Source organism: Diplotaxodon limnothrissa, linkage group LG11 (genome assembly GCF_057381915.1).
Source record: "Diplotaxodon limnothrissa isolate DT_005_m linkage group LG11, D_limnothrissa_male_GT1.1, whole genome shotgun sequence".
Classification (NCBI taxonomy): Eukaryota; Metazoa; Chordata; class Actinopteri; order Cichliformes; family Cichlidae; genus Diplotaxodon; species Diplotaxodon limnothrissa.
Window position 1 is genome coordinate 5,727,609 of NC_140606.1, and position 15,404 is coordinate 5,743,012.

The 15,404-nt window shown below is 46.8% G+C and overlaps 1 protein-coding gene across 1 annotated transcript; it reads right to left on the minus strand.

The window, feature by feature from the left end:
• Window positions 1–4,017: 4,017 nt before the first annotated feature.
• Window positions 4,018–10,831, minus strand: LOC146622231 (uncharacterized). Its single transcript, XM_085364991.1, has 4 exons — window positions 10,472–10,831; window positions 5,997–6,073; window positions 4,653–4,667; window positions 4,018–4,403 (listed from the first exon to the last, which is right to left on the minus strand). The coding sequence occupies exons 1-4, from the start codon at window positions 10,816–10,818 to the stop codon at window positions 4,018–4,020; spliced, it is 825 nt and encodes a 274-aa protein (XP_085221117.1). The 5' UTR covers window positions 10,819–10,831.
• Window positions 10,832–15,404: the final 4,573 nt, after the last annotated feature.

Consider the following 15,404-nt stretch of genomic DNA (forward strand, 5'->3'; position numbering starts at 1 on the left):
ATGATATGACCTCATCCAAAGTGAGCGGTGCATCAATTTCTGCTGCTGTTGAGGTTGTAATTGTAGGGGTATCCAATTTGTTAAGAAACTGGTTCATATCTATAGAATTAGAGGGGAACTCTGATGTATACAGAGAACTATAAAATGACTTAAAAATTGAGTTGATTTCCGTTGGATCAGAAGTCAAAGTTCCCGATTCATTTCTAATTTGCAATATTTGGCGAGATGCCGATTGGTGACGTAGCTGGTGGGCTAGCAGACGAGAGGCTTTATCACCATGTTCATAATAGTTGCCACGGGACCGTAATAACAATTGCTCTGCATCATGGGTCGACAGGAGACTGAACTCCGATTGCAGGTTAAGACGCTGCTTATATATTTCAGGTGAGGGAGTTTGAGCGTATTGCCGATCTAGAGCTTGAATTTTGGCAGAAAGTTCATTTTGCTTAGCTTTCTTAGATTTAGATAGGTGAGATAAATAGGAAATTATTTGGCCCCTGAGGTATGCTTTAAGAGTTTCCCATAGTAGAGAATTTGAGATGTCCTCAGACTCATTTGTAGTTAAGAAGTTATCAATTGCAGATAAGATATAGTCACAGAAAGCTGAATCAGACAAAAGAAGAGAGTTCAACCTCCATGGGTGCTGAGGTCTATAGCCAGGAGACAAAGCCATATCCAGGATTAATGGAGCATGATCAGATATAACAATCGGAAGATATTCAGAGTTGCAAACTTTAGAAGCCATGGAGCCATTTATAAAAAAGTAATAGATCCGAGAATATGTGTGATGAACATTTGAAAAAAAGGAATATTCTCTGGCTTGGGGATTAAAAAATCTCCAAGGATCAATGTATCCATTTTGGGTCATAAAGTGTGAGAAAGCCCTGGACATAGCAGATCATGCTTTAGAGCCAGTGGCAGATTTGTCTAAAGCTGGGTCAATAACGCAGTTTAAATCACCTCCGAATATTAGGAGGTGTGTATTTAGGTCAGGAATCATCCTCAAAAGATTATTAGCAAACAGAGTGTTGTCAAAGTTTGGGGCATAGACGTTCACTAAAACAACTGGGTTATTCATGAGGGTCCCTACTACAATTAGATATCACCCATTTTTCTCAGCAATCAATTTAGTGAGAGAAAAATGTATTTTATTCCTAATTAAAATTGCCACTCCTCTGGCTCGAATATCAAAGTTTGAGTGAAACATATGACCTATCCATGGAGGTTTAAGTCTTTTATGATCTTTGGCTCGCAAATGAGTCTCCTGGAGAAAAGCTACATCTGCACTGAGATGTTTTATGTGGCTGAGAACCCGAGATCTCTTTACCGGACCATTCAAGCCTTTCACATTCCAAGACAAGAATCTAATAGTACTATTGTTAGTGCTATAACTAGCCATATATATGTTTTACTGAAATCTGGTGACAATAACAAGTTGACCGTACATGGGAGGGGACAAGAGAAAATAAAACAAAACAAAACAAAACAAAAAAACACAAACCCACATACAACCAAAGCAAACAAACACAGGAACAATATCTCGGGGGCCATAGTTCCCCCCACCCACTAGGTCCCCTTTCTGAACTAAGGTGACCGCAGTATATTCCCAACAGCTTCAACCTCCTAGCCCAAACTCCTGCTACATAGAAACTCCATATAACCTAACTTTGAAGTGCTAAGTGTATGTCCCAGTATAAGTCGAACCTTCTAGGGATCAGTGAACATAAATTCAAAATATTACAAAAGAAACATAAGAACCAAGTGTTAGAACGGTGACAACTAGTATTCCATGAAGTAACAGAAACATGTAGTGCTTGCCTGCCTTCTCTGCAATCGTCCGATTGCCTGCAAGTCAACAAGGATTCAAGTCACTTTACTCGCAGCTGTCAGTCACTGTGGCCTTTGAGCTTCAGCCTCGTTCCTCAAGCCTTGCACGAACTTATCGGCCTCTGAAGCAGACGTAAACCACTTTTTCTCCCCTGCGGGAAGAACGATGCGCAGTTTAGCCGGGAAGAGGAGCGCAGGTTTAAATCCCCGCTTATAAAGTTCAGACATCGCGTCTTTATACTCAGCTCAGACTGAGAACCTTCACAGACACTCAGCTCGGTTCTTCACCACCTCCGGGCTGTAATCTTCATATAGCCGGATCCTATGGCCGTTGTAGCTGAGCTCGCCTTTCTTATGAGCTTCCCGGATTATAAGATCTTTTATTTGGTACCGGTGAAATTGCAGAATGACCGGCCGTGGTTTCGTCGATTTCGGAACTGGACTCCGGTGCGCCCTGTCCAGCTCGGGCGGCGAGGGAAGTATCTGCATTCCGAAAACATCGACGAGGAGCTGAGAAAAGAAAGCTGTCGGGCGTGGGCCTTCAATGTCCTCAGGTAGTCCTACAAGTCGTATATTCTGCCTCCTGCTGCGACCTTCCAAGTCTGCCACCTTGGATTTTAGCCAGTTGTTGTCTTTGCGAAGCGTAGAGCATTCGGACTCTAATTGGTCCAGACGTTGGTCAAATTCAGTGTATGTCGATTCCAAAGAATCAATGCGTTGACCGTGGTCCTTCACTGCAGACTGCACAGTGTCTAACTTAGAGGACAAGTCCTGAAAGGATGACTTGAAGTCCGCTAGCAATGCAGCTCTATGCTCCTCGAGCATTAAGCTAATCTCGGCTGCAGTTACAGGCGCCGCAAGTGTCGAGGTTTCTCGGTCTTGTTTGCCCCTTGACTTGGACATTCTTTAAATCTTCGGTAATCGACAAAGGCAAAAGACATTCAAAACTGGGAATCAAAATCTCAAAGAAGTAGGTTCGTTAGGTAAATGCTGAGCCATGTAGCAGAGCGGACCTAAAACACGTCTACCCAGTAAACGCCATTACCGGAAGTCTCCCTCTAATGATTACTTCTTATTGAAATTTATGTTGTTCAGTGCAGGGAAAGTGCTCACACCTCTACATTAGAGAAACCAAACAGCCACTTCATAAACGGACTGCACAACATACAGTGGGGCAAAAAAGTATTTAGTCAGCCACCGATTGTGCAAGTTCCCCCACCTAAAATGATGACAGAGGTCAGTAATTTGCACCAGAGGTACACTTCAACTGTGAGAGACAGAATGTGAAAAAAAAATCCATGAATCCACATGGTAGGATTTGTAAAGAATTTATTCGTAAATCAGGGTGGAAAATAAGTATTTGGTCAATGACAAAAATACAACTCAATACTTTGTAACATAACCTTTGTTGGCAATAACAGAGGTCAAACGTTTACTATAGGTCTTTACCAGGTTTGCACACACAGTAGCTGGTATTTTGGCCCATTCCTCCATGCAGATCGTCTCGAGAGCAGTGATGTTTTGGGGCTGTCGCCGAGCAACACGGACTTTGTGTGAATGTGTGTGTGAATGGGTGGATGACTGGATATCAGAATCAGAATCAGAATCAGAATACTTTATTGATCCCTGGGGGAAATTATTTTTTGTTACAGTGCTCCATTTTAAACCAACATTAAGACAAGACAGACAATACGCTAACTAAGAATAGTACAATATATACATATATATACATACATACATACATAAGTCACTTATAAATAAATAGTTGGAAAAGAAACATGTGTAGCTGTAGCAGCAAACAGTGTGTTAAGTGGATGCGTTGTACAGGGAGATGGCCACAGGCAGGAATGATTTCCTGTGTCGTTCAGTGGTGCTTTTCGGTAATCTCAGTCTCTCACTGAACGAGCTCCTGTGACTGACCAACATGTCATGGAGTGGGTGGGAGGCAGTGGCGTGCACAGACATTTAGGGGGGCAAGTGCTCCAGGGGGGAAAAAGGGCACTTTTTGCATATGTGGAAAACCTTTTCTTTTTATAATAAAAAAATCGCACAGGTTAAATGCAATTTGACTTTTATTTCAAAACATTCTCTAAAAATCAAAAATCACACCACAAAAAGATAAAATCTGTATCCAACTCTAAACTATATACATACATATTCTCAAGTGTCCATTAAATGGAGTGTACTGCTCTAAAGAAGCATCCTTCTTGGTGCCATGTCTTTGTAGATGTTGATGACCTCGTTGTAATTGATCTCCACATCTTTCTCAATGGCCAACAAGAGGAGATCAGACAACCTTTCTTCTCCACACAAACTTCTTAGTTTATTTTTGATTATTTTTAGCTTTGAAAAGGATCTTTCAACTGTCGCAGTTGTCACTGGTAGTGTTGCGTAGATCTGAATCATTTTGACAAAGGCAGGAAAGATCAGCTGGCCATTGTTTTCCCTCAGTATCAGAAATATTTCTCTGAGGTCTTTTGAACTAAAGCTGGAGTGGAAGACCTTTAATTCTGTTTTGAGCTGGTCCTCATCTTCTCCATAGAATTCACAGAGGATGTGGACAGCTTCAATGGCTTCTGGGTTTGGTGGGCCTACCCAGTTAGCATGCACAGTTAAGGGCTGGAAGGACTGAATGATTCTGGCCGTTGGGCTTCCAGTATTGTCCCCTTTGAACCTCCTGTTCAGTTCCCCAGTCATGATGTCCAGAAAGGTGAAATATACACCACTCCTGAAATATGCCTCCACTGACTCAAACTGAGCACCTACTTGAGACACTGTGGTGCTGTGTTGGAAACGCACTGGAACTTTCCGCTTTCTCTCCTGACCAGGCACCACGGTAGGTACTGGAATGTTGAAACTCTCTGCCTTCTCTGATGCACATCTAAATATCTCTCCAAATTTCTCCTCAGACCTCATGGTTTGCAATGTGTGAAGCACACCATCAATTACCTTGTAGGCAGTGGAATGGTCCAACCCTTCTTCCTGCAGAGAATCTGATGCCAAAGCAGTGACTTCGAATACTGGTGTGGTGATTTCCATGCAGAGAATGAACATAAAATTAATGGCATTTCTGTACATCTGAGCATCACCTTGGGCCAGGTCAGGTGGGTCACTGTCACTGATGTCATCAAGGAGCATCAAAATGGCTTTCAAATTTCTCTGAAGTGCCTTCAGTGCTTTTTCCCTGCAAGCCCATCGAGTATCTGACAGCTGCTGGAGCTCCATAACACGTTGTCCAGGAAAGAGAGACTCCTGAAATTTGACCAAGGCAGCATGACGCTTTGGGGAGCCTGAGCAAAAGGCATACAATTTCTCCACCAAGTTGAAAAATGTCACAAAATGCTTGCTGGACTTTGATGCCTCCACTAGTACCAAATTGAGGCAATGGGCTTTGCAGTGCACATAGAGGGCCTTCTCATTGTGTGCACGGATTCTAGCTTGGAGACCTTTATACGTGCCACTCATGTTGGCTGCTCCATCATAGCCTTGACCATACATGTTCTTCATCTCTAGGCCATTCTTTTGCAGAAGCAAGAACACTGTATTCTCCAGCTCCTGGCCTGTAGTTGTATCAACATTGCACACTTCGATGAATCTCTCCTTTATTTGCATATGATGAAAATATCGCACAACAAATGACACTTGCTCTTTGTGTGAAACATCAGAGGTTTCATCAAGTAGAATGGAATACATTTCAGCCTCTTTTATTTCACGTTGTATCTCCTTCCTGATGTAAGTTCCTAGTGCTGCAATGATGTCATTTTGACTTCTGATGGAAAGCAGTGACACCTGGGGCCTTGTCTTGGTGGCTTTAACTGTGGCAATTTTTTCCAAATGCATTTTTAGCACACTATCGTAGCGGGAAAATACATTGACTAATTCACGAAAATTGCCACGGTTATCACTGGACTCACTCTCATCATGACCTCGGAATGCTTGTCCCTGACGTGCAAGATACACTGTTAGGTCAATTAATCTTGTCAGGATTTCTTTGTTTGTCTGCCTCTCTCGCTCTCTAACTTCCACCCCTTTTACGTCTGAAACATCAAATGCAGACTGAAGGGCCTTTTTCTGGAAATTGATCCATCTAACCATGCTTGTCATGTGCATCTCTGCGCTGGAGTGTTGTTTGATTTTTTCAAGAGCAGTACTCCACTTTCTGATGCCATCAGTTGTCCAGGCTGTTCTGCTTTTATATTTTTCATCCGAGAGGAAAAGCCGACAACTAAAACAATGCATTGAATTAGCAGTGGGTGTCACGATCCTGGGTCTTAGGACCCAGTGTTTTGAGTTTTAGTTCATTTTGATGTTTATAGTATGTTTAGCTCATTAGGCCTCCTATGTTGATTTGCTTATTAGTTCCCCCTTGTGTTTCAACCCATGTTAAGTCTCCCCTGCCCTTCATGTCTCTCTGTGCCCCCTCTGTTCTGTTTATGGTGTGTCTTTGCATGTTTGAGTTTCTTGTTTTCTGTCACCCTGCATTGTGCATTATGTTCTCATGGTTGGTCTTTTGTTACTCCCTCTAGTCTAGTCTCTTGTGTTCAAAGCTGAGTATTTCCCTCTGTGTATTTTGGTTCTTAGACCTCTGCCTTATGGTTTGTCTCTGTTTCTTAGTTGCTGTCTCCACTGTGTCTAGTTCGCGTCTCTGTGTGATACTTCCTGTTTTACTTTGAAGCTCCATGCCTCATGTGAGTGTTTCTAGTTTTGCGTCTGTCTCGTCCAGTCCTGATTTCTCCCAGCTGTGCCCTCCTTCTGTGTCTCATTCCCTCGTTATCCCTCTGTGTATTTAAGCCCTGTGTTTCTCTTTGTCAGTGTCGTAGTCTCCATCATAGCTGTGTGATTTTTCCCTGTGGCTCCTTGTGCTTTAGTTTTCCCAGTTTAGTTTATTTTGTATTGTTTTTCGTGTCCCACTCCACGCCAGCAATAAAGCTGTGTTTTTTGAGTTTACCTTTTGTCTCTGTGAGTTTGCGTTTGGGTCCTACTTTTGCCTGCACACAGCCGTACTGTGACAGAAGACTACGACCATTACATGGACCCAGCAAACCGCTCTCAGCTGCGTGAGCGTCAGGATGCTGCCTTTGCTGAGCTAGAGGAGGAGCTCCGCTTGAGGCCGTGGCGCACTCCTGACTACGGGCGGATTTTCCGAGGAACGCGGCTGGCTCTCGGTGGTCCCCGGAGCTGCCGAAAGCCCCCACCTGCCGCTTCACCTGCACCCAAGCCGCGGCCGCTTCAGGTGGGAATTCTCCGCGTCCCTTCAATTGCCCACGCTCCAGCCTCCGTGTCGCCGTTCTGCACGCCGGAGGCTCGGCTATTCTCTCCGCCCGCTTCCCCTCCCCGTAGGAAGCGGCGCACACGCCGCAATAAGATGGACCATGTTAAGCAACTCCCGGTGGTGAGTAACACTGATTATCCTTCTTCCGCTTCTCTGGACATTAAGAACAATAGACACACTCCTGATCCTGTCGATGTGTCCCTGATGGACGATGACATAGACTGGGAGAAGTTTTTTCATTTTGCTCCCTCTGAACAGGGAGAAATCACAGACAATAAGCACTCGCCAAAGGCTGTAAATGCTGTTAAAGGGAAAACTGTGAACCATTCTACCAGGTCAAACACACTCAGTTCCGGTTTCGTCTGTTCGGGTTTTGTCAGGTCCGGTTCAGTCATCCCCAAGTCAGCTCACTCTACAACTGTCAACCCAAGGATTTCAAAAACTATTAAAACAAGGACTGCTAATACTAAGACTGCAAAACATGAAGTGGACGGCGGGTTCATTTTTGATAGATCTGTTTTTGTCGACCCTGAGCCTGCTGTTTCTAAGACTGTTTTTTCTGAGCCTGCTCCTTTTCCTGCTCGTGTTTCTCCTCCCGGGGCAGCTCGGGCCCAGCGTACCTCTGCACCCGTACCAGTTCCTCGGGTGGGGGAGGCTGAGGCCCAGTTGGTCCCCGCTCTGGTTTCCAGGCCGGCTGAGGCTCTGTCCCTTTCTGCACCCGTACCAGCTCCTCGGGTGGGAAGGGCAGTTGCCCAGCCGTTGCCGGTGCCTGTTCCGGTCCCCAGGGTGAGGTCAGCCAGGATACAGCCCGTCTCCGCACCCGTACCTACTCCTCGGGTGGGAGTGGCTAGTGTCCGGCATGTGCCTGCGCCCGTCCCTGTTTCTACTAAGGGCTCAGGAGAATTCGGTCTGCAATCCACACCGCCATCACTACTGCATGCCTTTCAGTCTTTAGCTCAGTCATTAGCGCTGTTAGCCACCCAGTCCATAGTACACTTTCCCGTGCTTCCGTTAGCTCAGCCCTTAGCCCACTGTGCAGCTCAGCCAGCTCCCCATTGTTCAGCTCAGTCATCTGTTCCGTCACCCACTCAGCCTTCTGTTCAGCCGGTGGTCTCTGCACCTACTGGTCATGCCACGTCAGCTGGTGGTTCCGGAGAACCACACCAGCCTCATGCCTCGTCCGCTGGAGGGCCCGAGGAGCCCGTCCAGCCTCATGCCTCGTCCGCTGGAGGGTCCGAGGGGCCCGTTCAGCCACCTGTCTCCGCTGGAGGGTCCGAGGAGCCCGTTCAGCCTCACGCCTCGTCAGCTGGAGGGTCCGAGGGGCCCGTTCAGCCTCCTGTCTCCGCTGGAGGGTCCGAGGGGCCCGTTCAGCCTCCTGTCTCCGCTGGAGGGTCCGAGGGGCCTGTCCAGCCTCACGCCTCGTCAGCTGGAGGGTCCGAGGGGCCCGTTCAGCCTCCTGTCTCCGCTGGAGGGTCCGAGGAGCCCGTCCAGCCTCACGCCTCGTCAGCTGGAGGGTCCGAGGGGCCCGTTCAGCCTCCTGTCTCAGCTGGAGGGTCCGAGGGGCCCGTTCACCCTCCTGTCTCAGCTGGAGGGTCCGAGGGGCCCGTTCAGCCTCCTGTCTCCGCTGGAGGGTCCGAGGGGCCCGTCCAGCCTCACGCCTCGTCAGCTGGAGGGTCCGAGGGGCCCGTTCAGCCTCCTGTCTCCGCTGGAGGGTCCGAGGAGCCCGTTCAGCCTCCTGTCTCTGCTGGAGGGTCCGAGGGGCCCGTTCAGCCTCACGCCGCATCAGCTGGAGGGCCCGAGGAGCCTGTCCAGCCGCCACCTGCGACCGCCTCGTCGTCGCCTGGTCCGGCTGCATCCGAGTCTTCGTCATCGCCTGGTCCGGCTGCATCCGCCTGTGCTTCTGCTACGCCTGGTCCAGCCTCTGCCTGTGCTTCTGTTACGCCTGGTCCAGCCTCTGCCTGTGCTTCTGTTACGCCTGGTCCAGCCTCTGCCTGTGCTTCTGTTACGCCTGGTCCAGCCTCTGCCTGTGCTTCTGCTACGCCTGGGCCTGCCTGTGCTTCTGCTACGCCTGGGCCTGCCTCTGCTTCAGCATCGCCTGGTCCTGCCTCTGCTTCAGCGTCGCCTGGTCATGTGCCCTCCAAGCCTCGGCCGGTACGCCTGACACTTGGGCGCCGCCGCTGCCTTCCGCGCGGCCAGCCCCCTGATCGCCATCGCCTGAGTCGCCGCCGTCGCCTTCCGCACGGCCGGCCCCCTGATCGCCATCGCCTGAGTTGCCGCCGTCGCCTTCCGCACGGCCGGCCCCCTGAACTGTTTCCACCCCGTCGCCTTCCGCACGGCCGGCCCCCTGAACCGTTTCCGTGTCGCCGCCGTTGCCGTCCGCACGGACAGCCCCCTGATCAAATGAACTATGGACTTCTGGACCGTCACCCTCCGGGTCGGCCCCCTGAGGAGTTGTGAACTGTTCCCTGCGCTCCTGTGTTTTTGATGGACATTGTGTTTTTGTGGCTTTGTTTCTGGCCCTCCGTCCTGGACCCCCGCCGCCCGCCCTGGGTGGGTTGTTTTTGGTTTTGTTTTTCCTGGTTTTGGGCGTCTGGAATCCGCCCTTGAAGGGGGGGCTCTGTCACGATCCTGGGTCTTAGGACCCAGTGTTTTGAGTTTTAGTTCATTTTGATGTTTATAGTATGTTTAGCTCATTAGGCCTCCTATGTTGATTTGCTTATTAGTTCCCCCTTGTGTTTCAACCCATGTTAAGTCTCCCCTGCCCTTCATGTCTCTCTGTGCCCCCTCTGTTCTGTTTATGGTGTGTCTTTGCATGTTTGAGTTTCTTGTTTTCTGTCACCCTGCATTGTGCATTATGTTCTCATGGTTGGTCTTTTGTTACTCCCTCTAGTCTAGTCTCTTGTGTTCAAAGCTGAGTATTTCCCTCTGTGTATTTTGGTTCTTAGACCTCTGCCTTATGGTTTGTCTCTGTTTCTTAGTTGCTGTCTCCACTGTGTCTAGTTCGCGTCTCTGTGTGATACTTCCTGTTTTACTTTGAAGCTCCATGCCTCATGTGAGTGTTTCTAGTTTTGCGTCTGTCTCGTCCAGTCCTGATTTCTCCCAGCTGTGCCCTCCTTCTGTGTCTCATTCCCTCGTTATCCCTCTGTGTATTTAAGCCCTGTGTTTCTCTTTGTCAGTGTCGTAGTCTCCATCATAGCTGTGTGATTTTTCCCTGTGGCTCCTTGTGCTTTAGTTTTCCCAGTTTAGTTTATTTTGTATTGTTTTTCGTGTCCCACTCCACGCCAGCAATAAAGCTGTGTTTTTTGAGTTTACCTTTTGTCTCTGTGAGTTTGCGTTTGGGTCCTACTTTTGCCTGCACACAGCCGTACTGTGACAGTGGGTGAGTATTCCAGCCACACATTAGAAGAAAACCACTGTTTCTGGAATGATCTCCCCTCAGTTTTTGGGTAAGGTATATCAGGCTGACATGGGCCCACATTGCAGCACATTGAAACGTATCTGTCATTGCGCTTTATTTTAAATGTATGGATGTGTGTTGGATCTGTTGGGTATTGTAAAGCTGCTAACTTTGACATTATGTGATCGATCTGTTCTTCCTCATTGTGGTCTTCAGAGAGCACTACATCAGTGTCTGTAGGCCTAACTGAACCTGTTGCTGCATTGGTCGCGGCTTCATCTGTTTCTATATCTCCCTCTTCTGCTATGCTGGTAGATGGCATAGAGCTGCTTCCCTGCTGTGACTGACTACAATGGAACAATAATAATAATAATAGTATTATTATTTATCATAATAATAAGCTTAAACAGATAGTTTTAATAATAACCCATACTGCAAGTCTTGTAACATAGAAATAACTTTCGTAGGTACAAAATAATAGTTAGCTCAATGCCTGCTGATTAAGTTCATTAAAAACTAAGTGTGAACAGCTTTTAAGATTTTTCAATAGAATTAACTGCAAGGAGCAGGTTACATTAAAACATTAAAATAGAACCTGACTCTGCCCTTGACTCTGACCTTTCATCTTCATTTTCCTTTGCTTTCATCCAGGAGAGCAGAGAACTGCTTCCCTGGGCTGCCTGTTGTAGATCCCTTTCTTTCCCCTTTCTCAGCCTCTCTTTCCTAGGCATTATGCTTGCTGAAATTAGTAAATAAATAGACCAAAATGTATGAGAACGAATAAGACTGACTGTGGTCATTACAAGAACAGGGCAGAATGGTCGTTTTCACAGGCAATTGGGAACTGCCTATTTTTCCTTTAGCAAATTAATGTGTTAATGTTGCCAATATGTTACACCAAAAAAAATTAACATGTCTAACCAGTGCTTCTCAAAACTTTTAACATGCACCACCCCCAACACCGTACCCTTCAAACTACCAATAACAACGTCACTGTTCTGTCACAATCAGATCACAACACAGTGCGTAGATGTCTGCAAGCATCACTGAGTCAGTAACAACCAGTTAGGCTAAAGACTGCATCTTTAGACAGTTGGACGGTGTTCTAACTTTCTCACAGGAGACACCTACTAAAGACAGTCAAAGACATTAATTTCAATCTTACCAAAGTAGGACAGTAGTTGACGTTAGTTATGGAAAGGCTAATCCACAAAAACGGAGAAACGTCCATAATTCTATTATTCATAATCATGGCAAGGTTTTAGGTTTTTCTGCAGTTCCATCTCTAAAAAGTGTGATGTCTTCCCGTCACTGACTTCAGTTTGAAAACTTTGTAAAAATGGGCTCAAAAGAGCCCTCTGCCTAACAGCATGTAGCCTATAGCATAACGTGATATTTTCAATAGTGTATGCAAAAAGGTCAGAATTGATGGAGAGTGGGGTTGCCTAAATGATTTAGGTTACATTTTAAATGTGTCGTTTTTTTGTTTTTCCATATGGATGGATGGAGGGGGCAAGCTGGCAAAGTTTGTCATGTGCAGTTTCTGACAGGCTACTTCACAACAAAACAATTGCAGGTTGGTCTTAGAGGGCAAACAGAATAATTTCACTCGATTCATGGGTTACCTGACTGGTTGGGAAGGGAAAGAGCTGCCGTGTTGTCCGCCGTGGCTCCCAGTCGCTATAGTTAGCCTACTATGCCTACTCCAAGTAGTCCTATGTCATGCCGCTGCTACACGCCTCACAACAAATGAACTGCAAGCGTGTTCACGTGACACGGTGACAGTGAAAAAGCGACAGGGTTCGGGTGTCTTTGAAGAAGGGGCACAAATCAAGCCATTATTTTCACACCTTTTTAAATCGCGCAGCTTTAAAAAAAAAAAAAAAAATCACGTCTTTCAAAAGGGCACTTTTTTGGACTGAGGGCAAAAGGGCAAGTGCTTCAGCACCACCTCGTCTCTATCTGTGCACGCCAGTGGTGGGAGGTGTTATCCAACATTGTCTTTATCTTGGACAGCATCCGCCTCTCCGACACCACCTTGAGGGAGTCCAGCTCCATCCCCACAACATTGCTGGCCTTACGGATCAGTTTATTAAGTCTGTTGGCATCTGCGACCCTCAGCCTGCTCCCCCAGCATGCAACAGCATAGAGGATCGCACTGGCCACAACAGACTCATAGAAAATCCTCAGCATTTTCTGGCAGATGTTGAAGGACCTCAGTCGCCTCAAAAAATAGAGACGACTCTGGCCCTTCCTGTAAAGTGCTGTGGTGTTTTTAGCCCAGTCCAGTTTATTGTCAATGTGTACTCCAAGGTATTTATAGTCCTCCACAATGTCAACACTGACCCCCTGGATTGAAACAGGGGTCAAGTGTTTCCTGGTCTTCCTGAAGTCCACGATCAGTTCCTTGGTCTTTGCCACGTTGAGCTGCAGATGATTCTGCTCACACCACGTGACAAAGGAGTCGACCACAGCCCGGTACTCTGTCTCATCATCCCTGCTGATGCATCCAACCACCGCAGAGTCATCAGAAAACTTCTGAAGATGGCAGGTCTCTGTGCAGTGGCTGAAGTCTGTGGTGTAGAGGGTGAAGAGGAAGGGGGAGAGGACAGTCCCCTGTGGTGCCCCTGTGTTGCTAATCACCTTGTCAGACACACACTGTGGGAGACGTACATATTGTGGTCTTCCTGTCAGGTAATCAACAAACCAGGACACCAGAGAAGCATCCACCTGCATCGCTGCTAACTTATCACCCAGGAGGGTCGGCCTGATGGTGTTGAAAGCACTGGAAAAGTCAAAAAACATGACCCTCACAGTGCTCATATGTAAAGCGCTTTGGGGTCCATAGGGACTAGTAAAGCGCTATATAAATACAGGCCATTTACTTTCAACTCCCGCCACAGATTTTCTATGGGGTTGAGGTCTGGAGACTGGCTAGGCCACTCCAGGACTTTCAAATGCTTCTTACGGAGCCACTCCTTTGTTGCCCGGGCGGTGTGTTTTGGATCATTGTCATGTTGCAAGACCCAGCCTCGTTTCATCTTCAAAGTTCTCACTGATGGAAGGAGGTTTTGGCTCAAAATCTCACGATACATGGCCCCATTCATTCTGTCCTTAACACGGATCAGTCGTCCTGTCCCCTTGGCAGAAAAACAGCCCCATAGCATGATGTTTCCACCCCCATGCTTCACAGTAGGTATGGTGTTCTTGGGATGCAACTCAGTATCCTTCTTCCTCCAAACACGACGAGTTGAGTTTATACCAAAAAGTTCTACTTTGGTTTCATCTGACCACATGACATTCTCCCAATCCTCTGCTGTATCATCCATGTGCTCTCTGGCAAACTTCAGACGGGCCTGGACATGCACTGGCTTCAGCAGCGGAACACGTCTGGCACTGCGGGATTTGATTCCCTGCCGTTGTAGTGTGTTACTGATGGTGACCTTTGTTACTTTGGTCCCAGCTCTCTGCAGGTCATTCACCAGGTCCCCCGTGTGGTTCTGGGATCTTTGCTCACCGTTCTCATGATCATTTTGACCCTACGGGATGAGATCTTGCGTGGAGCCCCAGATCGAGGGAGATTATCAGTGGTCTTGTATGTCTTCCATTTTCTGATGATCGCTCCCACAGTTGATTTTTTCACACCAAGCTGCTTGCCTATTGTAGATTCACTCTTCCCAGTCTGGTGCAGGTCTACAATACTACAATACAGGTCTACTGGTGTCCTTCGAAAGCTCTTTGGTAGTGATGGCCCGCTTGAAGCTGACGCTCCGGAGCGTGTGTCGAAAAAAACAACACACTGGTTCAGAAGCACTGTGTCGAGGCTTGCTTCGTTTGGCAAAAGTCACGTGACCAGTGACGTCCGAAGCTTCATTACGCACGTAACTGCTTCGGTACCTGATTCAAACGGATATAAGGAAGTGAATCATCCACGGGATTCGTGGAGTGTGTTGATGGTGACAGATAGCGACGAGGTGATCATTCCACTGACAGATATGGAGCCAGCGAGGAAGAGAGGACATTCTGGCGTGTGGGAATATTTTGAGTTGATTTTGCTCAATTCATTTTATCTGCCGAAGTGCAAAACTTGAAATGTCCAAAATCATGTTTTCATAATGTAAATATCATTACAGCATATGACTTTAGGAACACTTCCATGTGAATTAAAGCTAATGAAGACTACAAAAATGTATTTGACACTATACGTACATTACATTGCTACACAGTTTAGAAAATCATTTTGTTTATTGTTTTTAGGTGATAGTCTGCAGGACCCAGGAATACCTGCATATCTACCAGCTTGCAGTGTGGTTCCTGCACTCCACAGCCTCTTCTGTTCCATGCAAGTGGATTTTCTCCAGGGCAGGAGAAACTATTTCTAAGAAAAGAAACAGACTCAGCCAGCGCACAGTAACACTAATCCTCTTTTTAAATGTAAATAACAAAAGGGCTACCTTACATAGATCATGTTTTTACTTTGCAAGTTCTTGATTAGGGGTGGGTTTTGATTATCGCTTTTCTGATTACAATCCATGCTAAATTGAATAAAGTGATATTGATTCATTAAAATCCCGTGTCGATTTGTAAATTAACGTTATTATGCCTGAAACGCCAGCATCTCAGGTTAAACCTCACAACATGTCGTCAAACACCATACAGCTAAAACAGTAACTGGGAGCAGGTTTACGGATTCTGCATACAAACGTAAACACAGAGCGCGGACCCGACGCGTCAGAATCAGATTTTGGTGTGTCGTTGGGTCCGCGCTGTGTTTGCCTCTTTTTTTTTCGCTGGCTTCTGCAGCTGCAGGTTTCATAACTCTCTGTTTACATCTCTAATTAAGTCTCAAATGTGTCAGCTTTCTTTTAATAGATACGAAATTATGGATATATACTGTTAAATGATCAG